This window comes from Phragmites australis, chromosome 4 (assembly GCF_958298935.1).
Source record: "Phragmites australis chromosome 4, lpPhrAust1.1, whole genome shotgun sequence".
In the NCBI taxonomy this organism is placed as follows: Eukaryota; Viridiplantae; Streptophyta; class Magnoliopsida; order Poales; family Poaceae; genus Phragmites; species Phragmites australis.
Window position 1 is genome coordinate 47,060,559 of NC_084924.1, and position 25,759 is coordinate 47,086,317.

The window sequence follows — 25,759 nt, forward strand, 5'->3', positions numbered from 1 at the left end:
ATAGTGTGGACAACTGCTAGGATAGGAGAGCACATCACTCCCTCATCTCAGGTTTCTCAGAAACAATTAGGAGAGCACATGGAGTCCCTCATTTGGTTTCAGACTGGGAAACAGTTTGCACAACATAATCCTAGGAAAGAATTAGCTATGTGTATATATAAGAAAGACAGTGTGTATCCTCAGTCAGTCACACAAAGCATCTGGGAATGGTTCAATCAGATTGTATTTGCATATACGTATAGAACCTATGTCATTCTGTGGCCATCCTCATATGAATCAATCATCCTTTTTGATCATTACTAGTCGACCTTTACTAATTTGACTCACAAAAACATAATAACATGTGCACAACAACAGATCAGTGCATAACATAACCATCCGAGCTCAAATAAAGCAACACTAGCCACACCAGCTAGGACAGGAGAGCACATGACTCCCTGATGTCAGATCCGCAGCTCAAATGCAAGTCTATCACTGTTTCATATAGCTCAATCAGACCATTAGATCTATTCATAAAATTCTAAGTTTTCCAGTTTTCCGCTACTGTATTATGCCAGTCCTATACTTCACAATTATACTGATCTTGAGATCGAGCACATGAATGCAAAGGGAGCAAATACCAGTTGTTCAAGCTCTGGCCATAATTCAACTACATTGCTTTATCATCACCAATGCCTTCACTATGTGGTTTCCAGACCAACCAAGCAGTGTTCCAGTTAACTACAACAAACTCCTCGGTAAAAAGGATCAAAAATACTTTTCCTATGCTTGCGGCCGAACAACCTCTGGCCACCAGGAATCGCCTTCCATGCTACAAGCTTTGCGTCTACGCGCTTGCCACAGCCACAACCGAACCGAGGACAAAACCAATCCCTAATCCCTAGCGCCGTGGAGAACCCAATCCCTAGCGCCGACAAAACCACCTCGGTCCCCCCCCCCCCGCAGCCACCGCATGGACTGGAAGTAGCGGCGGGAGGACTTACGTTGCTGCCGACGTCGTCCTTGGTGCCGTCGCCGAGCCCGCGGACGGCGGGGACGAATGAAATGCCTCCGCCGGATCTGCTTCCCTCCTCTCCTCCTCCGCAGGGACTGTCGCCGAGGGCCCCGACCTTCCGCGCTTCCGCCCGAGTCCCCCCCCCCCGCCGTCCTCACCGCCGCGGCGCCTCGCCAGATCCCCTTCCGCAGCGTCTCGGGAGCAGGCGCCTCTCCTATCCGCTCGCCCGAATGCGGCCTCCAGCGACATCTGCATTTGCCGAACGGTTCCCCACCCCGCATCCCTGTCGCACGCGATACCGACTCCGTTGGAGTCGCTTGCGGGCGCCCTCCAGCCGCAACAGCCAAAAGCCGAGCCGATACCGACTCCGTTGGAGTCGGTCTAACATCGGCATCGACTTGCTCCCGCACACACTGACATGAATGGCTCTGTTTCTGGACCCACATGTCAGTAGTGTACTCTCGTACACTCGTTATCGACCTGCGTCAACAAGATTTCTACGTACGACAACAATTATTGGGGAATTTAATTAATCTCACTTAATTCTAATGTCCTTTCTCTCTCCTCCGTCCTCGGTCCGCTGGCCTCTCTCCGTCTCTCGCCCGCAGCAGCCACCTCCTTCGCCTCCCGCTTCGCGTGCGAACCCATCGCTCACTCTTTCACTCATCCCATGCCCTCGCGTCTCTGGTCCGGCCGCCGCCATGCAGCACCGTTCGCCGGCGGCCGCGTCAGCCTCCGCCTCCCCGACGGCGGCTGCGGCGGCTTTGGCGTCGGCCGTTGGCGGGGTGGAGCTGGCCGTGACGCTCGGCCAGGTCCCGCGCTGGAGCGACGCCGACCAGTGCACCTGCTCGTCGTCCCCCACCGCCGCCTGATCAGAGACCCCCACCTCGTCCTTCCTCTCCTTCTCCGACACATTCACCGGCGACGACGCGGCCGCCGGGGCCGGGGGCCGCGTAGCATTTCGGTTCCCCGTCGACCACGACATCAACTCGAAGATCTACCTCTGGCGAGGCCACCTGTGGAACCTCAAAGTCGATGCCGTCGTCAACTCCACCAACGAGGTCGGAATTCTCTTCGCGACTGGTCTGTTCTAGCTCCGAATGTTGCATATTGAGATGCTAATGCTCCGTATGGTTGTGCAGAACTTGGACGAAGCTCATAGCAGTCCTGGGCTTCACGCTGCTGCAGGGCCAGGACTTGCTGAGGAGTGCGCCACCTTGGTATTGTTTGGTTTCGAGATGCTAATTTTATTTACTAATTTGGTTAGTAAAATGGAGATTGTAAGGTGGCTTTTCCTTCGTGGGTGGTCTGCAGGGTGGGTGCCGGACTGGCATGGCTAAGATGGCCAATGCTCGATCTGCCTGCCAGGTATGTGAGTAGTGCTTTCGAAGTTGCAGCGGAGTACATATTAGTGTGTTCGCCAGCAACATAGCTATTTGAAAATTGAGATATATTAGTAAGAGCAGCAAGCCTTTTGAAATGTTATCAGGCATGCTTAAGAATAATCCCTTTAGGTGATGCATAACATAATACTTTCCTTACGAATGTACTATATAGTTATAGCTCATTTGGAGTCTAAATTATGAACGTTCTTGTAATGAGCTATGACTTACCGATAAACATTTTTTCTCTTCCGAATGCTGATTCTAAGCCCTACATTGACTATTTGTGTTTTTTAATAGTTAGCCAGGCTAAGTTGTGTTGCCAAAATTTCAATGTGATATTTACATTTTTTGACAAGCCGCATGTGGCATATGCTCAGATTAGCTTTTCTTCATGGCACATGCCGTATACTAGAGTTTATTCTTGTAAGACCTATTGCAGTTTACTATAGTTGACTAGTTTAAGTGCTTGCTTGGTTTGGCTTTTCTAGGCTTCTGCTTCTCGAAAGCTAGAAGCCGAACCAAACAGCTTAGCTGTCAGCTGGCTTTTGGAAAGTTGAAAAGCTGGTTCTTGAGGAAATGAACTAAAAGCTGAGAAGCTGGTTGAAATGAGTTTTTCTGACTCTTGGTGTACTGAGAAGTTAAAAATTTGTTACAAAAGTCAATAGTAAAAAGCCAACAGAAAGAAGACAAAAGCCAGAAAAGTAGCTTTTCAGCCAAAAGCCTCGACCCAACCAAACATGCCCTAAATTCGTATCATTTCCAATTGTTTGAACTTTAAAGAAATGTTTGCTTTAAACATACCAGAGCAGAACATACCTGACATGGTTTTGATACTCTTTTGCAATGTTAAAAGCTTATTATCTAGTTATGTAGGAAGGTCATCCACACAGTGGGCCCTAAATATGCTGTCAAGTATCACACAGCTGCAGAGAATGCGCTTAGCCACTGCTACATGTCTTGTTTGGAACTGCTTATTGAGAATGGCCTTGAAAGGTATTTGTAAAACTTTTCATATTTTAACATTTAAATGCTTATAGAATTTTGTTCAGTTCCATTTTTCAATACTAGATTTCACATAGAATGTTTTGCAACTTTTGCAAGTAATTTATTCTGCTTTCACGTGGTTAGCATTGCAATTGGTTGCATATACATGGAATACAAGAATTACCCTCGTGAACCAGCAGCCCATGTGGCAATAAGTGAGTTTGCTGATTGATATTTGATTTTGCTCTCATATGACGGGTGCAAACATGAGTTATCTATGTTAATGATTTACCTACTTCACACTTAGTTTTTCTTGTTCTAATTCTTATCTCCTTTGAATGAGATTGAGCAGGAACTGTTGGACGTTTTCTGGAGAAGCAAAAAGACAAAATAACAGCTATTGTCTTTTGTACAACATCATCATCTGACACAGAGATATATCAGAGGTGCTTGAACCGAATACCAGTAATATTAGTTAAATATGCTAATTTTTCTACATTGGCTAATAATGTTTCATTCTTCAGATTGCTTCCATTATATTTCCCTCGGGACAAGCATGAAGAAAAATAGCTGCATTGAAACTTCCAGCTGATGTTGGGGACGAGAATGGTGAGACAGTAATAGATGAAAGAAAAATAAGAATAAAACCCTTGCCCGCGGGGGCAGCAAATAGCAAAACACCCATTCCTGCACTTGAAGATATCCCTCTTCCCAATTCTGGATTGGCACGTAGAAGGTGAGGTTACAAATACATGCATTTTCCTTGGTTCTGATGACTGACAGAAATTACCCTAAAGGTCTGTCTGTATGTTTACTGGTCTTTCATTAAAAGTTTACCTGATTTTAGCTGGTCTGTCTGAACAGGAATTCTTTCAAGTTGGACTCATATTTGGATCCTGCCTTTATGTCTATAATTAAAGATCCTGATATCCGACACAAGGAGCAATAGGGAAAATCTGTTCAGGCAAAAAAGGGATTTAGCTGTGCTAACTTACTTGGGTTTGGTGATCTTGGCAGTCCATCATTATTTGTTGCTGAAGAATATTCACTTCATTCACGATACCTTGCTAAAGCAAATTCTATGAATCTTTCAGATATTGCAGAAATGAAAATAATGTATTCAGCCTTATTGTTTCCTTTTGCTCTTTTGTACCTTATTCATGACATTTCCTTTTTACCACTTTGTCATTGCCTCTATTTTGATGTTCTCTATCAACCGCAGTTACCGTGGAGGAGTTGACAGTGAAGGGCGTCCAGCTATAGTTGTTGTTGGTGCTTACTTTCTTCTTCGCTGCTTGGATATTGAACGGTTTGTTCTATATGTAGTAAAGGTGATTGATTCTTAGTGCTGCTTAGACACTTGAAATGCATATAAAAGAGTATCTTGTTTTCCCTTTGTTCCATCGGAGGTAATCTCGCGAATGCCCTAAATGACCAGCTATGATTTTCTAACATTGTGTTTCTCAGTTATGGTATTCCAACATTTATGACTTGCTCAGCTTGCCCAATCATTTTTATCTTCTTTGTTCCTTATTGTTGGCATGAATCATTCTCTGCCTTGATGCAATAGCTTCCTCCTCAACGTTCACTGTCAGCCTTGGTGCCCGATTCTCTGGGCTTATTCATGCGTCGGTAGACTAGGCTAGAGTCTTCAGGCGGCAGTTCAGGTTAAATTAGCTTGTGTATAGCAACGTTGGTTGGCTCATGTACATCTTGTGTAAACTTCTATATAAAGAAAGCACCTGCACAAGATTCAGCAGGGTTTGCAATTCTATCGTCTCACATGGTGTCAGAGTGGGTTCGGTCAACAATACACCGCCTGCTTTCACCACACTCTTCCGCCTCTTTTGTGCGTTCTTCCCCACCCGCCTCTCCAGTTCATCAGCCCGCCGATTCCCAACGCGTTTCTGCTTCCACCATCCAAATGGTTCACATACGTACCCATGTCCCGATTACCTTGAACCTCCATGAATCCAAGTACACTCAATGGCGTCTGTTCTTTGACACTGTTTTTTGGAAAATTTGCTCTCGATGCTCATGTGAACACTCCACCCCCGTAAACCCCCTCATGCATCGTCAAGTGGCTTTACACCACTACCTCGAAAGAAATTCTTGATTTGGTGATGAAGCCCAATAGCAATTCCTTCGACGTTTGGCGCTCCATTGAAAGCTTGTTTCTCGACAACAGGCTCACCAGGGCGGTGTACATCTAAGCCGAGTTTCGAAGCTTGTACCAAGGTGAATTGTTGATCATGCAGTACTGCTCCAAGCTCAAAACTCTCGCCGATGCATTGCGGGATGTCGGACAGCTTGCACGCGAGGAGAATCAGATGCTAAATCTCCTCTGCAGCTTAAATCCGAAGTTTCACCATGTTATACCCATTATCACGGCGAAAGATCCACTTCCTCTGCTGTTGTCAGTTCGTTTCACTCTCCTTGAAGAACTTCAGGCAACACAATCTAAAAAGCAGGTGGCCGCATAAGCTCTTTTTTGCTGCTCGCTCACCCTCCCCATATATTGTTCATGATCCGGCAAACGCTTCCAGCGGCCATCGCTCTCGCCAGAAGAAGTCTGGGTGATCCACCACTAGTGGTTCTTCCTCCACCAATGGCACCTCTCGGACTCCCTCCACTCCACCTGTGCCATGGACGGCCAGCTTCAACCCTTGTACCGGAATGGTGCAGGCACGGTCCATGCCATGCCCCCCCCCCCCCAAGTGCCAGCATTCTTGGTCCCAAACCTAGTGTTCCATCCAGCCAACAGGCCTTGACTGCGACAGCTACGCCGCCTGCCCCGGTGCCTATGGCTCCACCCTCCTGGGATCATACTGGTCTCCTTCACGCACTCCAGAATGCTAGCGTCGCCACCACTAACCCCAACGGCGGCTCCATTGATTGGTTCCTCGGCACTGGTGCCTCGTCGCATTTTGCCTCGAACTCTGGTATTCTTCACAACTTTCATCCCTCTCCTTCCATCATCTTCGGAAATGGCACTACTCTTCCTATCTTCTTTTCTGATGATTCACTTATTCCCACATTACACTCTCCTTTTCATCTTCGTAATGTTCTTTTTTTCTCCCAATTTGGTTTTTTTTATTTGACTCGTGCTTTAACTCGAGATAATCCCATTACCGCTGAATTTGACTGAGCTGATTTTTCTAACAAGGATATATCAACTCAGAAGGTGATCCTCCGATGTAACAACTCTAGTGATCTATATCCACTACGCCCGGATCAACAGTCCTGCTTGGCCTCCTTCACGGCTTCCAACAATCTTTGGCATCATCGCCTTGGTCACTCTGGTTGTGGATCCTCACCACAGGACTACAATCAGTTTCCCTTTTCCTGTAATAAGTAATCCTCACATGTATGTCGTGCTTGTCAACTCGGTAAACATGCGAGAATGCCCTTTTCAGATTCCACTTCAGTTAGTTATTTTCCATTTCAGCTCATTCATGCCGATGTGTGGACCTCTCCAATTGTAAGTTGCTCTGGTTGTCCGTATTACCTAGTTCTCTTGGATGATTACACCCATTACACTTGGACTTTTCCTTTGGGGCACAAATCTGATGTCCTGCACATTTTTCTCGCCTTTCATGCTTATGCTCTTAAGCAGTTTTAGCGACCAATTCTTTCTCTGCAAACTGACAACGGCAAAGAATTCGATAATGCTGTTCTCCACGCCTTTCTCTCCCAACACGGCATCACCCTTCGTCTGTCTTGCCCGTACACTTCTCAGCAGAACGGATCTTGCGTACCCTGAATGATTGTGTTCGCTCTCCGCTGTTCCACGCATACACGCCGTTGCAACTTAATTTTCCATTACACTTTGGAGACCAAAAGCTCAATGCCGCATCTAGGATGCTTTCGAGAGTTGACCAATTCATCAGTAAGCAACTTAATATTTCCAGTGAAATAGTACATCTCTGAATTGATTTGTTATGGGGCAGCACTTTCCAAGTATCTTGAAGGTAAACTAGAAATTTGATGCATGTATAGTACAATTGCCAATGTCACATGAATGGTTTTTGCTTTGCCCACGAGTTGGCCTGGAGTTTCCATTGTTGAGGTTATACTGGCTGCTGAGCAGCAAACTAAGTTTTTGACACTCCATCCATCTTCAGGGATCGATATGCTATACCCTTGTTGCTTTTGAATGACAGGTTTCTTAAGGTGTCCAATTTATCTATAGGTTCTAAAATATCTACAAGATAATGAATTTAGGTATATTTGCAATTTAACCAAGTTGTGTGGTCTGGGCCTTGAACTAGCAAATTGAAACCCAATGTTGGAATGGCTTTAATGAAACAGGAGGTGCAAGTATCATATTGCAAAATCCTTATCATGCACTCTGTAAATAATTCTCTAATTTTTTTCATCAGAACCCTCGCTATCTACTATCTTGATTCCTCATTGCATAGTATTTTATTCATATTGGTTTGACTCATTTGAGCAGTAAATTCTGACAGCATCATCTTATGCCATTTGTGCAGGAGTTTGAACCTTTGATTCAAAAGCCTTATACAATCGTCTATTTCCACTCTGCAGCATCCTTACAAGTGTATGATAAGGATTTTGCAATATGATACTTACACTCTGTAAGCGTTGGATAAGTTGCTGAGATGAAAATTATATCCTTTGTCTTAACCTTGGTGGTATATGGAAGTGATTTTTTCAATTGAATTTACAGAGCCTGATTTAGGATTCATGAAACGATTACAACAAATACTAGGTCAGAAGCATAAAAAAATCTTCATGTGAGTATCTCATTTGACCTCATCTTGTGGTTGTAATTTTCTTTTTGGAATACATGAATTCTTGATAGCACCAATCTTCGCAGGCTATATATGTACTCGACCCAACAGTGGGACTGAGAACAGCTATTTTGGCGATGCAGCTTTTTGTTGATGGAGAGGTACTTGCAGTGCAGCTAAACTGCTGTTCTTTTGATTATTTGATATGCTCCTTGCTTTTCTGTAATTGTTTTCTGTTTCAATTAGGCCTGGAAGAAAGTTGTGTATGTTGACAGACTCGTGCAGCTGTTCAGATACGTACCACGCGGACAACTAACCATTCCTGATTTTGTCTTTCAGTAAACAATCTATACTTTTTAGCTTTTATAGAGGATTGCTAGTTAAGCTGGACTTGGTCTCAAATAATCAATCCTGCAGGCATGATCTCGAAGTGAACGGTGGAAAGGGCATAATTGTTGACCCAAGAACAAAGCATGTCTACCAAAGACCATCTGGTTGAGATCGTCATGAACTTGCAAATGAGAGCTCCAAGGTTAATCTATCTGTCCTCTGTAGAACAGTTCCCTTCTAGATCTGTGCATTTTGTATCTAGTTGAGTTGGCATTGTTACTCTGTGCTATTCCTTTTCTTTCCTTTTAGGAAAGGGTAATTATGTATCTTGTTCTGTAGAAACAAATAAAGGCGATCTAAATTTATCTTAAGTTCTCTAGAGCTGGGTGTACTCCTTGGGTACTGTAAAAATGTTCTCCCTTTTATAATATGCAATGGAAATGTTAGTTATACATTGGAAAAATTTGCTACTGTGAAGTCTGATCTGTTTTCCATTGGAGACGAGAAAAGAAATACTGATCTATCTGAGTTTAGGTAAACTGTATGAAGTAGCAAGGCAATATTTGTTTAGATAATACAGAAGTCAACTGCCAATATACTAAAAATGTCAACTCATTTAAAATTAATATGGTTGACGATTAATCCTCATAACCAAACTTAAATTTCGTCAGGCATGATGCTTCATAGGCTTGCGAAGTGACAGACTGCCATGTCTTAGGTTGCAACACGTCATTGACGGTTGCTTTCAATAAGGATATTACAATTACAGTGGTTCTTCTGCTTATATTGGCAGTACTATATCATAGAGTGCCTTCCTTGCTGTCAATTTGTCAAAGAGAAATATCCAAATTGGCAAACGACAGAGAGTTGGAGACTGCAACATTTCATCTTGCAATCTGGGTACAGAGGGAGAATATCATTATGGATTGATTAAGCTGCACGACCTGTTTAGTTATAGTGAATCAACGCTAAGACGCCATTAGCATATACAAAATCACTGCTAAGATTCGCATATTCGGATCTTTGCGTATTCTTCTCGCGTTGACAACTAATGTTTGTACTAAAATAGGCCTTCACTTGTATTATCAGTAATGATCTCAGGCGTACATTATTGAAATGGCGCCAGAAGAATTGTAGAGACGAAATTGGAAGTCAATGGTCTAGCTGGAGCTGAAGATGTCGAATGCCCACCTGATGAACACCATACATCAATTAACCAATTAATAGCACTAATGTTCCGTATGATTTTTTCCCCGGAAACTATCTGACATATCTAAAATCAAAGTTCAAAAATGTTAATTAGTACTCCATCCAGTCATAAATACTTGTCGTTTTAGACAAGACATAGTCTCCGATGCATAGTTTTGATCACTATTTTTATTAGAATATATTTATAAAATCTATTAAATTTGTGATACTATGAAAACATTTTTAAAGATAAATATACATATATAATTATTAACATGAGTTTACTTAAACAATTATTTGTATAGGAAAAATAATGGTGGACATGACAAAGTTAAAATAACATGAGTTAATAAATGAGTTGCACATTTTTCTTTTCTTTTTTCAAACTTTCTCTCCATGAAATATGATGCAAAAGGATATTAAAAAACAAATTTCATAAAAGGTCTTATAATTGTCTCTATTTTTTTTAGATTTTTTGTGATTTTGTTTTTGAATTTTTGGGGGTGTTTTTGCAACAAAACCAAATTTTTGAGGGTTTTTTTTTGTAACAAAACAACTTTTGGGGGAAAGTCAAAATCCAAGTGACTTTTAGGTGGGGTTGGATTTTCCCCTAATATGAGTTAATAAATGAGTTGCACATTTTTCTTTTTTTTTTCAAACTTCCTCTCCATGAAATATGATGCAAAGGATATTATTTTTGATTTTTTTTTTCAAAAAAGGTCTTAGAATTATCTCTAGTTTTTTTTAGAATTTTTTGTGATTTTTTAAATTTTTTTGAATTTTTTGGAGTATTTTAAAACCAAATTTTTGGAGGTTTTTTTAACAAAACAACTTTTGGGGAAGTCAAAATCAGTGACTTGGGGGGGGGGGGGTTGCATTTTCCCCTATTTTTAAACCGCTACACCATATGCAATCTACGAACCATGTTTGAAACAGGATTTACCAGCGTTCTTACCTCACACAGCTTGAAGTCATGCACACCCAAGTTCACAATTCTATATCGAAACTTGAAAGTCAGATCTTCGGAACCTAATTGGACATTCCATGATTAGACTAGACCATCCAACAGAAATACAGATAAAGCTAGCTGTAACTCTCCAAGCAAAACATCTGACTTTCGAATACACCAATCTTTTAGTAACATGTCAACTTGTGAGGGGCCATTTCAGTAATGTATGGAGGCATGACATGCAGTTCAAAAGTTTTCTTTTTATACGTGCAGCTAGCCATTGTGAGATTGGCGCACTAATTGTTTGCATCTTGCCGGCCTGCTTGGCTATATATATATGCAACACCGTTCAGGACACTTACCAACAAGGCTGGAGCACAAGGATCTTCTCCTGACCTCAACTTGAGTCGATCTTCCTCTATCTGCTCAAGGTAAGGTTTCTCTCTTGCAACCAAGTTCTCTCTCTGCTGGCATCCAAGTTTGCTGAAATGATGGTTTATGCTTAGCTAGTAGAGTATTGGATTTCAAATGTCTGGTTACTGCCGGCTACCGAAAATCTCGGTGGGTATCGAAATTTGTGATACTGGCCAGTTTAGTGATTTTAGATTTAGTCCTTTTTTGAGCTATCTCCTTTCCACCCTTGAGGATACCATCTATCTCGTGAGTTGTTTTAGTGTAAATCGAATTTTTTTACCATTGGATCAACATGAGATTCAAGCAGGCGTTAGTTAGAATATTTTCATTTGATTACACTCAAATGGATTGAATTCGAACTTAGAACTTTATTTAAAAAAATTGGATTGAATCGAGAAGCACATCAACCAAAATGAAAAGTTTATACGATTCCACCAATCTCCGACTTTTTTTTTTGACAGTGAGACCCATTTCTATGGCTTTCATTGAACACAGGGTCATGCGAGGCCGGGGTTTCGAACCCCCGACTGGCTCGGTCCCTCCCTAGAACTTTGCCATCGGGCTGTGAGCCCGTTCGCATCTCCGATCAGTCTCTGATCAACGGGAACAAGCTACCCGAAATGTTCAATTATTAGACGGGATCTTGCCAATTAAGTTGAAAGACACACATCCCTAGTGAGGAATACGATCATTAATTTGCAGGTGCGGCAGCAGCACGAGCAGAGAAGGGAAAGCTTGACACAATGGCGGGAGGCCAGCTCAACGTCTTGGCAACTCTCGACCAGGCCAAGACGCAATGGTACCATTTCATGGCGATCGTCATCGCCGGCATGGGCTTCTTCACCGATGCGTACGACCTCTTCTGCGTCGCGCTCGTCACCAAGCTCCTCGGCCGCATCTACTACACCGACCCCTCCAAGCCTGACCCGGGCTCGCTGCCGCCCAACGTGTCGGCCGCCGTCAATGGCGTCGCCCTCTGCGGCACGCTCGCCGGGCAGCTCTTCTTCGGGTGGCTCGGAGACAAGCTCGGCCGGAAGAGCGTCTACGGCTTCACCCTGATCCTCATGGTGCTCTGCTCCGTCGCGTCAGGCCTATCGTTCGGACACACGCCCAAGGGCGTCATTGGCACGCTCTGTTTCTTCCGCTTCTGGCTTGGCTTCGGCATCGGCGGTGACTACCCGCTGAGCGCCACCATCATGTCCGAGTACGCGAACAAGAAGACCCGCGGCGCCTTCATCGCCGCCGTGTTCGCCATGCAGGGTTTCGGCATCCTCTTCGGCACCATCGTCGCGCTCATCGTGTCCGCGGCGTTCCGGAACGCGTACCCGGCCCCGGCGTACTTTGTCGACGCCAGCGCGTCCCTCGTGCCACAGGCCGACTACATGTGGCGCATCATTCTCATGTTCGGCACCATTCCCGCCGCGCTCACGTACTACTGGCGCATGAAGATGCCCGAGACGGCGCGGTACACGGCGCTCATCGCCCGCAACACGAAGCAGGCCACGGCCGACATGGCCAAAGTGCTCAACAAGGTGATAGCGGAGGAGGAGGAGGAGCAGGTCCAGCGCCAGGTGGTCGGCGCCGACAGCTGGGGCCTTTTCTCGTCGCAGTTCATGCGGCGCCACGGCCTCCACCTCCTGGCCACAACCAGCACGTGGTTACTGCTCGACATCGCCTTCTACAGCCAGAACCTGTTCCAGAAGGACATCTTCACCAAGGTCGGGTGGATCCCGCCGGCGAGGACCATGAACGCCATCGAGGAAGTCTTCCGCATCGCGCGGGCGCAGGCGCTCATCGCGCTCTGTGGCACCGTCCCCGGGTACTGGTTCACCGTGGCCTTGATCGACATCGTGGGCAGGTTCTGGATCCAGATCATGGGCTTCGCCATGATGACCGTGTTCATGCTCGCGCTGGCGGTACCGTACGAGCACTGGACGCAACCGGCGCACCACACCGGATTCGTGGTGCTGTACGGGCTCACATTCTTCTTCGCCAACTTCGGGCCCAACAGCACTACCTTCATCGTGCCGGCCGAGATCTTCCCGGCGAGGCTCCGGTCCACGTGCCACGGAATCTCCGCCGCGGCCGGCAAGGCTGGCGCCATCATCGGCGCGTTTGGGTTCCTGTACGCGGCGCAGGACCCGAAGAAGCCCGACGCGGGGTACTCGCCGGGTATCGGCATCCGCAACGCGCTGTTCTTGCTCGCCGGCACCAACTTCCTGGGCACGCTCATGTCGCTGTTCGTGCCGGAGTCCATGGGCATGTCGCTTGAGGAGCTCTCTAAGGAGAACGTCGTCGACGACACCGAAGCCCCTGCCCGTGTCTAGAGATCTACACATTCCTGCATGAATGCATGATGCATGGATGGTTTCTGTTTGTATGCTTGCTTTTGTCATTGTGTGGTTACCTTACGAATTTGTTTGCGTGTAGTTTGAAACAACTGCTGTTGGGTTACTTAGGTAATTCTCAATCGAGAATTGCATTTGTGATGGTATTTGTGTTTTTTTATCAACAAACATTCTCAATGAGTAAAAGGATTTGTTTCTTACGAATGACACAGCAATACAATACACAAAAATGTGTCCTTTTTATGCTTAGAAGAGAATTGAAAGGCTTGAAGCACCTCCCAACTCAGGATTTTTTTAATAGTATTATTTTACTAAAAAATTGTAAAAATAATAACTAAATTAAAAATTACAAGAATATATACCTGTCGGTACAGAAAATACCGATAAGGGATCTATTGTTATTCCGTATGCCGATAGCCTACGTGGCAATGGGCCCGAGGGCTTGTCGGTATTCCGAAAGTCGACAAGTTATGGGCCCACCTAAAGGGTGGTGCCACGTAGGCAGTTCGTATAGGGTGACGGCATATCGGCATTCAAAATGCCGACAGGCGACTTCTCGTAACATGTCAGTATTCTGAATGCCGACATGTCTTTATATATTCCACGGCTGTCGATTTTTTTCCCACGTGCGACCGTACACAGGGAGCGGGCGGCGACAAGCAGCGACAGTGAGCGGGTGACATGGGGCGTCGTGTGGCGGGAGGCGGCGGAGCGGTGTGCGGTGGGATGCGGCGGGCGACGATGTTTGGCGAGAGCGGCGGTAGTGAGCGGGCGGGCGGTTTCGGCTGGCGTGCAGCGGCACCGGTAAGTGGATTGGAGTGGACAAAATGGATAACCGTGTTCTCTAAAAATCTGATCCACGAGATTACGATAGATCATCTGACAATGTAGAGGGAAGCCATCTGATCGGCTATTATCCTCTTGGCCAACCAACTGGGGCTCCGAGATGCATTCGTGATTTCGGCCTAGAGTGTAATCTCCACCTCATATAATGTACCCTCGTCTTAGTTTTCACTAATTAAACTTCGGATACTGAGATAAACTAAGGTGCAATTTACTCCTTATCTTCTACAATGGAACGACAAGTACATGCTAATAAATTCATGCTGTAGAAGGAGTATCTGAAATTGTTTTCCAAAAGAACGAAGAACAAACCTACTACTGAAATCTTTTTTGCGTCGGACCGCCCAATTGAATTGATTCAGACATCCGGGCACTAGTTTACACAACAGATCAAATGTCTTATGTGGTACTTGTACTAGTATAGATGGTGTGGGATCATATGAACGATCTAGCTAATTGCCAACAAGTGTAGTAGGAGGATGGACTAAGCAGGGATGTTTAGGGCCGGATGATCGGGATACCGGGTGAGGTTAAAGATGAAAGTGATGAGGTGAAGGAGAGAAAGAGATCGGAGATGACTCTTTGTAAATGAACTTGTTATCATCCTAGGCTTGGAGTGTGCCAAGGAGTAGCTGTAATCAACATCTATCCAAGTGTAACATATAGCCAAATTTGTCCAACCAATTCTCTCAATGTATTGCTTGTTCATCTCTATGTGCATATGTTGACTTCTTGCCTTTTTGGCTCCCTCTTCTTATGGTTATTTGATCCCTTTTGATTTTCATGGTGTAAGAGATGGTATATCTTGTATATGCCCAGATCCATCCTTCCATCCTCACAAGTTTGGATCTTGTTGTGAGATTTTCTAGGTTTGCCTGACTTTACCTCTTTTGGTGGATTTCTTGTGATTCTTGCTCTTTGAAGTTTTTGGTGTGATCTCATTGAGTTTTTGAGTGCTATGATATGTGAGAAACTATCCTTCAAGATCTGGACATAATCCATCTCATGAGCTCCTCAAAATCTCACTTTTTCGATTTCTATCTAGGAAACATCAATTTTGAAAAAGATATCTCTCTTTTTTTATATTTGTGAGTGCTTCCTGTTGGATTAGGTTCTACATGTCAAGATTAGGCTATGGTCCAGATTTGAGGTGATCCGGTGTTTATTTGATTGGTTTTTCATCTCTTTTTTTTTTTCTCAAGTTTTGTGGTTCAAATTATAGGAACATAAGTTAGACCGATCTATGCATAAGATTAGACACCGATCCCCTTTAATTCGAGAGTTTTGCTGACATTTAAGGTTAGCTCACAACTAATATATGGGTTAGACCGCTGCACCTCTCTTTTGTGAGTTAGGTTATGCTGGTTTGAGGCTAGACCGACCCTTAAGCAAGGTTAGGCTGATACCCTATATATCTATATTGTTTCGTTTATTTGTTCCCGGTTGGTTCGAAGATCTTTTCTCGGTACTTTACGTTGCTTTTCTTTCTTGTTTCCTTGGTGTTTTGTGAGCTTCCTAACCTGTTCCTAAGGTATACACATTTATTGTGACGTATGTGATCTTGATGTTTGGAAGGAAGACGCGTTGGATGATAAGTAGGAAAGATCATTCAAAAATTTAGTGAGACTCCTATGCATCTTTCTCTATAACATGGTTCGGTCCTTTAAATGATGAGCAGGGGAATCATTTCTCTACTATATCCTATTGCATTCCTCATTAAACCTCGTGTTAACTGGCTCATGTTTGACGTGTTTAATTTCCTCACATTGCATAGCATGCAGTTCATTAGAAACTTCTTCTGGTTTCAACTTATCCATGCAAAGGGACCCGTTTTGGTTTCTAGTTTGAAATTCCAATCCCTGTCAATTCCATCACCAAACTTGACAGCGACAAGCCAGATCTTGTTCAGCAAACTGGAACTAAGAAACAAGAGACTTGAATAGAGTGAGGGCCCTTGTGCTCCTTGTGCTCTGTGCGACCTGTGTCCACTCTCCGGAAGGACATCCATGATCCATGAACTGGATTTTAGTGAGCCCTTGGCCTAGCCAGTAGTGCAGCCAGTTCAAAAACGAAGGCTGCGCACAGTAGAAGTGACAACCTTTAGGTCACCAAACAACTGAAACAAGGGATGCAACTAAAATTTCCAAAATCCCACCCATAGGCATATCATTTAATCATGCTTTCTTTTGGGATTTTGTTCAACTTCGCATGGAGTAAAATGGTATCACCCGTACTAATTCACTGTGCACCCCTACCATTTTTCTCTGGGGCTTTTACAAATTTGCCACTGGTTTTTTATTTTTTGTAAAAATGACACTCGAATGACAGTTCTAGTGGTATTTTTGTAATTTTTTATGATAAATTTATAATAACGATTCAAAACAGTGGCAAATTTATGATTGTTCCTTTTCCTTTTGTTTTTGTCTCGACCTGATAAGAAGCGACGTATTACCTGTACGGAATATCCGTCACAGCACAGGAGATACACCAGCTTGCTTACAATTTCGCTGATGAAGGTGTGCCGATTTACACCTTGCAGACGCGGGAAGCATGATGGCTCCGAGCTAACTCGCGCGACTTCCGGTTTTGCAGTCTGCCGCCTCCTCTGATCGCGATAAGGATGAATTCAAGTAGCGCTCAGAGTTGACTGATTTAGCATTCTGGGTACGGCAAACGAAAATGTAGTTACCAGAATGCCACCTCGAGGGTAAGGTGATTTATCTGTACTATCTAATTTTGTATTGAGATATGTACACTGTATATAGGACAAAGAACATGTACAGTCTATACTATAAAATTCTCAATAGAAAGTAAATGGTGGAATAAGTCACCTTATCCGCATACTGGGGAAATCTATGTTGCTATGGCAGCTGCGCCAACGAGATATATATGTGACAGCCAGCTGCGGCAGTTCCACGAGCAATAGCGGGTAGTACAATGGAGTAAGCTAGCTTGACAGCTGAAACCATGGCGCCGGGAGGTCAGCTCAACGTGTTGCCGAAGCTCGACCAGGCCAGGACGCAGTGGAACCACTTCATGGCCATCGTCATCGCTGGCATGGGCTTCTTCACCGACGCCTACGACCTCTTCTGCATCTCCGTCATCACTAAGCTCCTCGACCGCATCTACTACACCGACCCCTCCAAGCCTGACCCGGGTTCGCTGCCACCCAACGTGTCGGCCGCCGTGACCGGCGTCGCGCTCTGCAGCACGCTCGCGGGCCAACTCTTCTTCGGCTGGCTCGGCGACAAGCTCGGACGCAAGAGCGTCTACGGCTTCACGTTGATCCTCATGGTCGTGTGCTCGGTCGCGTCCGGCCTCTCGTTCGGGCACACGGCCAAGGGCGTCGTGTCCACGCTCTGCTTCTTCCGCTTCTGGCTCGGCTTCGGCATCGGTGGCGACTACCCGTTAAGCGCCACCATCATGTCCGAGTACGCCAATAAGAAGACGCGCGAGACGTTCATCGCTGCCGTGCTCGCCATGCAGGGGTTCGGCATCCTCTTCGGCGCCATCGTCGCGCTCGTCGTCTCGGCCGGCTTCCGCAACTCGTACCCGGCGCCGGCTTACTCTCAGGACCACGTCGCGTCGCTCGTCCAGCAGACCGATTACGTGTGGCGCATCATCCTCATGTTCGGCACCCTCCCGTCCGCGCTCACCTACTACTGGCGCATGAAGATGCCCGAGACAGCGCGGTACACGGCGCTTGTTGAAGGTGCTGCACACCGAGATCGACGGGAGCGTGGACTGCGTCGAGAAGACGATCGTCTCCGGCGAGGAGTGGGGGCTCTTCTCGTCGCAGTTCCTGCAGCACCACGGCCTCCACCTCCTGGCGATCACTAGCACGTGGTTCTTTCTCGACATCGGGTTCTATGTTGAAAATAGGGAAAAATATAAAAAACCCCTTAAAAGTCACTTGAATTTTAACTTTCCTCCTAAAAGTTGTTTGGTTGAAAAAAAAAATCCCCAAAAATTTAGTTTCGTTGCAAAAACACCCCTAAAAATTTAAAAAAATTATAAAAAATTCTAAAAAAACTAGAGACAATTCTAAGACCTTTTGTGAATTTTTTTTTTCAAAAATAATATCCTTTGCATCATATTTCATGGAGAAACGTGCAGCTCATTTATTAATTCGAGTTAAATACATAGTTAATTATTTACTAATCCAAAAATTATGAAACAATTTTTTAGTCTTCTTACATGATCCTCTAAATTGTAAAAATACATGAAATCTTGAAATAGTTATTGTAACGTGCAGGATTGAGTAAATGTGTTGCAGATAGATTAATTCATAACTAATCCATAACACCCCAAAATTAGTGAAACCACTTTTATTAGTTTACTTATACAGTTATTTGTGTAGAAAAAATAATGGTAGACATGACAAAGTTAAAATAACATGAGTTAATAAATGAGTTGTACATTTTTTTTCCAAATTTCCTCTCCATGAAATATGATGCAAAGGATACTATTTTTGAAAACAAATTTCACATAAGGTATTAGAATTGTATCTAGTTTTTTTTAGGATTTTTTTATTTTTTTTTTGAATTTTTTTTGGGGGGAGGGGTTTCAACAAAGTCAAAAAAAATTTTGGGGGGGGGGGGGGGTTGCAACAAAACAACTTTTGGGGGGAAAGTCAAAATCCAAGTGACTTTTGGGGTTTTTTTGCATTTTTCACTTGAAAATAAATTATTGTTGCTAATTTTGTTTCTTTTTGTTTTATGTTTGAGTCAAAGCATGTGTTTCCACACATATATACAGCCTCTGCTTAGTTATAGGACTGAGACATGGGATAAGACGTGTATCGTGCCAGTGCAACTTTCTTGCCCCATGTTAGTTAGGGTGTGTGACGCAGCGCAAGTTGCAGAGCATGTGGTGTCTTCTGAAGTCTACGTGCAGGAGTTCGAGTCTATAAATAAGAGAAGAAGAAAATTCAAAAAGTCGTGGTGGTTGAGCAGCACAAATACATCTCTCGCTCTCTCTTGCTTCTGTGTGTTTCCAGTGTTGTAGCGACCAGTGCTTGCTTGTGCTCGTGAGTGGCCGTTAGTTCCCGTTAGAGTGGTCATGAGTATTCATGAGTGGTGGAGGAGTGGTCGTGCATCTCGTTCCGTGTGGCCGTGAGTGCACCGAAAGTAATTGAATGGCCAACATTCTATAGCCAAAACCTATTCACGAAGGACACGGTATGAGAGGTTGGAGGCTCGACGGCGTATCCAACTCTGACCCGGACGAACTACGACGATTGGTCGCTGATGATGAAATTGATGCTCCAAACTCGAGGGCTCTTGGATGCCATCAACATCGACACCGTTGAAGAACAAGAAGACCGGATGACACTAGAGGCCATTCTCCGGGTGGTTTCACCAGAAATGACCTCCATGCTGGCTAGCAAGCCCACCGCCAAGGAGGCTTGGGATAGGCTCAAGGCCGTGCGTGTCGGCACCGATCGCGTGTGGAAAGCGAAAGCCCAGCAGCTGCGCAAGGAGTATGAGGCGATTGAGTTCTGTGACGGCGAGGCGGTGGAGGATTTCGTGATGTGCCTGATCGATTTGGTGAACTAGATGGCGATCGTCGGTGAGGTCATCGATGACATGATAGTTGTCAAAAAGTACAAGCGTTGGTGCCTCCAAGGTTTGCGTAGATCACTCTGTCCATTGAGACCTTGCTCGATTTGTCCACACTGTCCATCGAAGAAGTGACCGGCCATCTGAAGGCTGTAGAGGACCGTTGCATGCAAGCCGCTCCAACAAATGCTAGCGGGCAACTCCTGTTCACCGAGACGGAGTGGATGGCGCGATTGAAGGACCGGCAGCCGAGGAAGGGCTCTTCCAACTCAGGCAAGGGTGGTGGATGTGGAAGCCACCGTGGAAAGCTGAGTCGCAAGAAGGGTGACTCCAACATCTGCAACGCCAGCAGGAGTCAGGGCGTGACATCAGCAATGACAAGTAACAAAATTGCGGCAAGCTTGGTCATTGGGCCAAGGATTGCAGGTAGCTAAAGCGAAAGGATCAAGCCCACCTCGTGCAGGGTGATGATGATGAGCCAGACTTGCTGATGGCACAGGTGTGCTCCCTCACCAACTCAGATGAGCTGACACATCCAGGGTGCATCAAGCTTGACGAGATGCATGCACATCAGGTGAACCTTAGCTGCGAAGGCAAGAGCCAGAGAGACATGTGGTATCTGGAAACTGGCGCTAGCAACGACATGATTGGCAACGGCAACACGTTCGCGAAGCTTGACACCGACATTCGTCGGCTTGGTCAAGTTCGGGGATGGCTCCATCGTCGACATCTGAGGCAGTGGCACGGTGCTATTCAAGTGCAAGAACGGCGAACACCGCACCATCACGAACGTCTACTTTATCCCTAGGTTGAAGAGCAACATCATCAACATTGGTCAGCTCGACAAGCGACGCTGCCAAGTGTTGATCGATGAGGGAGTGTTATAGATCCGTGATTGGGAGTGTCATCTTCTCACCAAGGTAATGCGCTCTAAAAACTGGCTGTATACGATTGAACCAAACATCACACAGCTGGTGTGTCTGTCCGCATAGCACGATGATAAGGTGTGGCTCTGGCATGCCCGTTTTGGTCATCTGCACTTCGATGCGCTAAAGAGGTTGGCGCACCATGAAATGGTGCGCGGTATTCCGGTGATCGACCACATCAGCGAGGTTTGTGACAGCTATCTTCCTGGCAAGCAACAACATGCTGCATTCTGGAAGGAGGCCAATTACGCCGAGGGTCATCTAGACCTCGTGCACGGTGATCTACGCGGGTTCATCACTCCACTAACACCCAGTGGGTGACGCTACTTCCTATTCTAGTGGATGACGCTACTTTCTATTGCTAGTGGATGATCACATCCACTACATATGGTTGCGTCTGCTGGCCAGCAAGGACGAGGTGCCCACGACGATCAAGGAGTTTCAGGCGCGCGTTGAGACAGAGATCGGGTGGCGACTGCGTGCACTGCAAAATGATAGGGGTGGTGAATTCACCTTGGTTGAGTTCGGGCAGTACTGCATCGAGTAGGGAGTCGAGCACCACCTCAGCACTATACTCCCCATAGCAGAATGGTGTTGTGGAATGGCGCAACTAGACTATCATCGGGATGACATGCTGTCTACTCAAGGCAAAGCAGATGCCATCGGCGTTTTGGGGAGAGACAATGACCACATCGGTCTTCCTCTTCAACAGCTTGCAGACCAAGAGTCTGAACAGCATGACCCCGTTCGAGCATGAGCTGCACTTGGTGAGTGCAAAGGAGCCATCTAGCTTCACCAAGGATGAGCGTGAGTTGTGTTGGCACCGCCCTATGCTGGAGGAGATGCATTTGATTGAGGACAATGAAACATGAGAGCTCGTCGACCCACCAATTAGTCATCGACCGATTGGGTTGAAGTGGGTGCTCAAGGTCAAGCAATATGTGAACGGTGAGCTGGTGAAGCACAAGGCACGACTTGTGGCAGAAGGCTACATTCAGCGTGAGGGTGTCAACTTTGAAGAAGTGCTCGCACCCATCGCGCGAATGAAATCTGTGCACACAGTGTTGGCACTGGCAGCACACAAGGACTGGTCCGTTGACGACATGGATGTGAAGTCTGCATTCCTGAATGGGGAGCTCTCCGAGGAGGTCTACGTGCAGCAGCCACCGGGTTGCATCGTCGAGCATCAAGAGCACAAGGTGCTCCGGCTACAAAAGGCCATGTACAGGCTGCTCCAGGCACCCCGTGCCTAGAACATCAAGCTAGATGTGAGCCTCGTCTCACTGGGCTTCATCAAGTGTGCCATCGAGCATGCCCAATACATGTGACATGAAAGACATGGTGTGCTGGTCGTCGACGTGTATGTTGATGATTTGATCATCACCGGGTCAAGCCATGGCGACATCGACAAATTCAAACGTGAGATGATGTTGATGTTCCAAATGAGTGACCTTGGTCTGCTCACCTACTACCTTGGCATTGAGGTGAGTCAGAGTGAAGGCGGCATAACGCTCTGCTAGAGCACCTATGCTAGCAAGCTCCTAGAGAGGAGCGAAATGGAGGGGTGCAATCCCTGTCTCTCACCGATGGAGGAGCGATTGAAGCTCTCCAAGGCGAGCAAGGCACCACCTGTTGACGTGATGCACTACCAAAGCATCATCGGTGGTCTGCGCTATCTGGTGCACACATGGCCAGACATGGTGTTCGTTGTAGGGTACGTCAGTCGGTACATGAAGATCACTACTCGGCGATCAAGCGCCTCCTTCATTACATGGCTGGTACTCGCGGCTATGGCGTTGTTTACAAGAAGGAAGGAGGAGCCGCACTGGCGCTGATGGGGTACGACAGCGACATGGCTGGCGACCTTTATGGCCGCAAGAGCATGACCAATGCTCTCTTCCTTCACAGTCCCATCTCCTGGCAATCACAAAAGCAGATAGTGGTCGCACTCTCCACATGTGAAGCAGAGTACATAATTGCGGTTACGACAGCTTGCTAGGGAGTTTAGCTTGCTTGGTTGCTGCGCGAGCTCATCGACAAAGAGCTTCGAGCATCGACATTAATGGTGGACAACAAGTCTGCCGTCTCACTCATCAAGAATCCAGTCCTCCACGATAGGGGCAAGCACATTGACACTCGTTATCACTTCATACATTATTGTGTCGCTGGAGGACAGATCGACCTTGAGTTTTTCAAAACTGAATGATAGCTCACGGACATCCTCACCAAATCACTCAGCCACGTTCGGTTCTAGGAGCTTCATGCAAGGATTGGCGTGGTCGAGATCAAAAAGGTGCAACAAGATTAGGGGAAGTCTGTTGAAAATAACTTGTTGCTGTCAGTTTTCTTTCTTTTCGTTTTGTGTTTGAGTCAAAGCGCGTGTTTCCACACATGTATGGGGCATGCGCTTAGTTATAGGACTGAGACGTGGGACCAGATGTGCGTCGTGTCAGTGCCACTTTCTTGCCCCACGTTAGCTGCGACGTGCGATGCAGCATAAGTGGCACAACATGGGGCACCTTTTGTAGTCTATGTGCAGGAGTCCGATTTTGTAAATAAGAGAAGAAGAAAACCTGAAAATTCACGGTGGTTGAGTGGCACAAATACCTCTCTCACTCTCTCTCTCTTGCTTCTGTGTGTTTCCCATGTTTTAGCGACCAGTGCTTGCTTGTGCTCATGAGTGGCCGTTAGTTCCCGTTAGAGTGGTCATGAGTATTCGCAAGTGGTGGAGTGGTCGTGCATCTCCTTCTTTGTGGTGGGGAGTGCATGAAAAGTAATTGAAGGGCCAACATTCTACAGCCAGAACCTGTTCAAGAAGGACATCTTCAGCATTTTCGGGTGGATCCCACCGACGAAGACCATGAACGCCATCGAGGAGATGTTCTGCATCACCCAGGAGCAAGTGCTCATCACTCTCTACGGCACCATCCCGGGCTACTGGTTCACCGTCGCCTTCATCGACATCACCGACAGGTTCTGGATACAGATCATGGGGTTCGCCATGATGACCGTGTTCATGCTCTACCTTGCCATCCCGTACCACCACTGGATGATGCCCGGCCACTACATCGGCTTCATTGTCATGTATGGCTTCACCTTCTTCTTCGCCAACTTCAGGCCCAACAGCACCACCTTCATCATGCCGGCCGAGATATACCCGGCGTAGCTACGGTCCACCTGCCACGACATCTCCGCCATGGCTGAGAAAGCCGGCGCGATCACTGGCACGTTCAAGTTCCTATATGCCGCGCAGGATCCCCACAAGCCAGAGCCCAGGTACCCTAGGGGCATTGGCATCCGCAACGCGCTCTTCGTGCTCGCATGCACCAACTTCTTGGGCACGCTTGTGACATTGCTCATCCCCGAGTGCAAGGGCAAGTCGCTCGAGGTGATATCCCAGGAGGTCGCCGACGACAAAGAGGCAGTATAAATGTATAATGAAGCAAATGCCCGCGGAAGTAAATTATATAGGACCGGGTCCTACGAAAGATCTCCTTCCCTGTGATGACACGTGTCCCCTCTCTCTTCTATTCAATCTAGCCGTTGGATCAGAGGATGTGCGGCTGGATCAGAGTCTCACAGAGGTCTTTCATAAAAGGTACTATAAAATTTGCTTCTGATACCTGCGCGCTCACACAAACGCCTCCGATGGAGCAGTTGACTGTTGTTGCATATCTACTTGCATTTTCTTTTGACTTTTTTTTATTTTAGCTTTTTTGAAACTAATATTTTAATAACAACACGTGGACATCTAAATTTTTAGGAACTAGCCCCTTTTATCACGCCAAAGTGTCTGGCGTGACTCCCAACGTAGTCACGTCATATTCATTAGCATGAACAAAGTGGCCACGCTGGCGGAAACCCCGGCGACTTTTCAGATGAACAGTGTTTTCAGCGGTTTCAATTGTTTTCTTTCCGCTTTCTCTATTTGAACAGTGGGGTTACCGTACTTTAAAATTCACGAAACTTTTTCTGTATGTCCTATAATTCATGATGAATCCATTTTAAAAGGATTCATCTCAATACCCCATCTAGGTTTCAAAATAAAAAACTCTAAAAATGGCTACTTTAAGAAATTCTAGCAATTTTTAAGGCCTCAAATAAATTCCCAAAAATCTGAGAAAATTCACTAATATTCTTCTCATATGGCGTAATAATTTCTAAAATTATTTACAACCCTAGGTTACTTGGTGAAAAAGTGAGTTCCTTTGCAATACTCCATTTATATACATTTTTATCATTTTATACTATTTAGCCTTGTAAACGCCTTATAAATAATTAGTAATTATGTTCGATTTTCCTCAAAATTTATAAGCGCTTAATGTTGCATTACACCCTGAGATTACTTCTGTGATGCACTTATCACTATATCAGTACCAAATTTCTCAACCTTTTCCTTTATTTAAGAAGGAAGATGTCTAACAGATTGTTGATCCCTTGTTTTGTGTTAACTCCCACTCTCAACATATGAACAGTATGAGTTCGAAGATTCATTCCCTTGTTTGCTAGGGCATGTTTAGCAGAACTCCGACTCCAATAATTTTTTAGAACTGATTATATGTAGCTTTGAGAATTCGTAAAACTGAAACTATGAATTCACTATTATAAGTATTTGAATTAGTCATATTGTTTTCATTTCTGGACATCAAACATAGATGGCTGGGATCATAAGCACACAGGTTTGGACTTTTCGTTCTGTGGCGCCCTGTGAAGCACGAGGTCATCCTACAAGTAGCTTTTTTTTCTTCTAGAATACAGGCCATCCTACAAGTCGATTTTTTTCTTATAGAATACGTAGTGGAACTGACCCTACAAGTGTCTGGCTGCAGAGAGGTTATCTGTAGCCGCTGAGTTGGAGATCGAGGAATTGAAGGATGCCGAGGGGGGGGGGGGTAAAACTACAAATGTCTTTTTTTTTTATCATAGCCCGTCCCCGCCTCTCGAAGAAAATTATAGCGCGTCAGCAATACAATAGAGCATACAAAAAGTCAGACCGGGCCAATTTTTATAAGGCCGCCCCAAAAAAGGACAAAATTATTGGGTCAAGCCCATCTTTGAGCTGGCTCAGAGCCCAGAAAAAGGA

The 25,759-nt window shown here is 45.6% G+C and overlaps 1 protein-coding gene and 2 pseudogenes across 2 annotated transcripts; all 3 read left to right on the forward strand.

Annotated features, from left to right (window-relative positions):
• Positions 1-1,533: 1,533 nt before the first annotated feature.
• LOC133916908 (uncharacterized) lies at positions 1,534-8,898 on the forward strand (annotated as a pseudogene).
• A 2,053-nt stretch (positions 8,899-10,951) lies between these two features.
• Positions 10,952-13,546, forward strand: LOC133916909 (inorganic phosphate transporter 1-2-like). Of its 2 annotated transcripts, none has more exons than XM_062360796.1 (2): positions 10,952-11,015; positions 11,701-13,546. In XM_062360796.1, exon 2 carries the CDS (start codon positions 11,742-11,744, stop codon positions 13,323-13,325), a length of 1,584 nt encoding a protein of 527 aa, XP_062216780.1. In that variant the 5' UTR covers positions 10,952-11,015; positions 11,701-11,741; the 3' UTR covers positions 13,326-13,546. The 2 variants fall into 2 exon arrangements, with proteins under 2 accessions (XP_062216780.1, XP_062216781.1); XM_062360797.1 differs by having other exon boundaries at positions 10,958-11,020.
• A 3,554-nt stretch (positions 13,547-17,100) lies between these two features.
• On the forward strand, positions 17,101-24,106 carry LOC133914879 (inorganic phosphate transporter 1-1-like; annotated as a pseudogene).
• Positions 24,107-25,759: the final 1,653 nt, after the last annotated feature.

Bases quoted from the DNA above. Each gene is read 5' to 3' on its own strand.
- LOC133916909 (XM_062360796.1), top strand. From the start codon at position 11,742: ATGGCGGGAGGCCAGCTCAACGTCTTGGCAACTCTCGACCAGGCCAAG.